Source organism: Trypanosoma rangeli (assembly GCF_003719475.1).
Source record: "Trypanosoma rangeli strain AM80 chromosome Unknown Tra_15.4_contig_00999, whole genome shotgun sequence".
In the NCBI taxonomy this organism is placed as follows: Eukaryota; Euglenozoa; class Kinetoplastea; order Trypanosomatida; family Trypanosomatidae; genus Trypanosoma; species Trypanosoma rangeli.
In genome coordinates, this window is record NW_021706744.1 from 1 (window position 1) to 2,233 (window position 2,233).

General features: G+C 61.5%; 1 protein-coding gene across 1 annotated transcript, besides 1 other annotated feature; it reads left to right on the forward strand.

The window, feature by feature from the left end:
• TraAM80_10485 (uncharacterized protein) lies at window positions 1-488 on the forward strand (the record flags this gene model as incomplete). The annotated part of the gene is made up of 1 exon (XM_029387101.1): window positions 1-488. A coding segment is annotated over one exon (488 nt), but the record flags the coding sequence as incomplete, so codon positions are not given.
• A 765-nt stretch (window positions 489-1,253) lies between these two features.
• Window positions 1,254-1,283: a microsatellite.
• The last annotated feature ends 950 nt before the right edge of the window (window positions 1,284-2,233 follow it).

Below are 2,233 nucleotides of genomic sequence, written 5' to 3' on the forward strand. Positions count from 1 at the left end.
TGCCGCTCGCCACNCTTCAGCCACCGCCGCCCGCCCGCACCGGTGGGCGAGGCGGCGCCCCACGCGCCTGGCTTCACCGCCGTTTCGCCGCCCGAAGACCCCGCCCGACGGACACACCAGCGCCGTCTTGGCGCCTACGCTGGCGTTTCGCAAGGTCGAAAAGGGGGCTCCGCGAGCTCAAACTTGTGGCTCCGCATCCGCCGGATCCCCCGCTGCTTTTTCGGGGGCGGCGCCCCTCGCGCGCGCCCAGCGAGGAGGCAGAGCGAGGCACGGGCGAAGAAGCGCGGCAGGTTGAAGGTGCTAAAATGGGAAACAATGGCAGCACCGCACCTGGGCGGCGGCTGCGCAGAAACTTTTCCTGCCTGGCGCGCCTTTCTGGGCCACGCGCCGGCTCCACGCCACAGCGACCGACCGGCAACAGACTACGCGCGCCCCCTTTTTTTTTGTTGTCGGTGACGCCGCTGAGTCAGGAGGAAGCGCCCTACTGAGGCGAAGGGGCTGGGAAACGCCCGCTGTTGTGGGGCGGGCGCGGTGGGTACGAGGTGCCGGCGAAACGGTGCTTCCGTCCCGCCGCAGACGCCAGGCGATGGATTTAAAGCAGCACGCCCGGCTTGCCCCCCGCCACCCCCGTTTCGACGATACTGCGCCGGGTGCGGGGGCCTAGCTTCCCATACCCTGCCGGAATAAAAGCCGTGCGGCAGAGGCGGCGCGCGAGGGGGGTGCGGGGTGGGGTTCGCGCGCCGCCAGGCGTAGGCCGCAGCGTGGGGGGCGCGAGATACACGCAGAGAGCGCCAACCCCCAAAAGAAAGAGGGACCAACAGGAAGCAGCGCACTGCGTGTGGCAAACGGTTGCCCCTCATCAAATTGCTTAAGCCCCACTGTTGGTATTTTAGTAAAAGGAAAGAGACGCGGTTTCCCGGCATTGTGTTCTGTCTTTGGGAGCGCCTAGTAGGGGGCGAAGCGGGGGAAGTCGGGGGCGTGCGAAATTTACTTTTCACGGAAGTTATGGCGGGGCATATTCTAGAATTGGAAAGGTTTTGCCTTACAGCAGCGCCCCAATACAGGAAAAGGGGCGAAACTCCCATTAAACACGGCAAGCGCGGGCCCCGCATGCCAGGCGACCCGTTCTCCCTTTTAGCTTCTTCGTTTTTTTTGATTTTTTATGTGCAGATTCTTGTCGCATAATTTTGTTGATTTGTTGATTCATACGGCGTGGCGCCGGCGGTGGAACACGGCGCCTAAACGTCTGGCGCGCGCAGGCGCACCGAAGCGCAAGCGTAAGCTTTGTATGCCGCGCCGGGGCGGTCTTCATGCAAGGTGCTGGGGGCGTTTTTTTTTTGCGCCCCATTCATTAAGGGCAGAAGTGTTACACAGTGCTGGCTGGTGTGCGGGCTGTCGGCTCGATCTGAAAAGCTGGTGGAAAAGCAAGCGAACAAACAAACGCGCCATTTCACCCGACGTAGCGCGGGGCGCGTGCGGGAAGAAAGTGTGCTCGCTTGAGGCGCCACCCTCTATAGTACCCCACCCCCCCCACGTGTTTTTTTTAAAAAAAGCCAACGAGCGCCAAGGGAGCCGGCAGCGCGCGGCTTCACAAGGGGAAGGCCCTCAGCGCCTTCAAGAGCCGCCCCCTATGAGAAACGCACCCCCCCCACCGTAACTGCGCAGCCCCTCCTTTCGAAAACCCTCTGCCACACAGCGCTGCGAACGTTATGGGAAAGCATTGCGACGGAGACGCTCGGTGTGAAAGTGGTATGCTGCGCTTGTTCATCGTCGCGGAGGCGCGCCGCCCGCCCGCGCAGCTATTTCCGCGCGCGTGCTTTTCGGGCGAGGCTGGTGCGGAGCTTTGGGGCTGCTTCTCGCCGCTCGTGGTTGTGGGTTTCTGTGGCGGTGAATTTGGGTACGCATTCGTAGTGGCTATGCAGCTGTCGCTTGAATAGGGCCGTTTCGGGTTTAGAGGCCATCCCCTTCGGAGCGGGCCTGCCCAAAAGGAATGGCGACGCAGATTTCTTAATGTCGTTTTTGGGCTTCTATTTTTGCTCCAAAACCTAACATTTTTTGCGCAACGAAAAGAAAAAAACCTATTACTTGGAAAAAAGTCCGCCAGAAGCTTCGCCAGCCGCGCCGTTCGGGCGCTCGCGGGAAAGCCAGGCTGTTAGCAAGGAGCTCGTGAGGTTGCCAAGCGCCCTTGGGAAAGCGCCGCAAGAGGCAAGAGCAAGATTGAGCTGACCCGCAG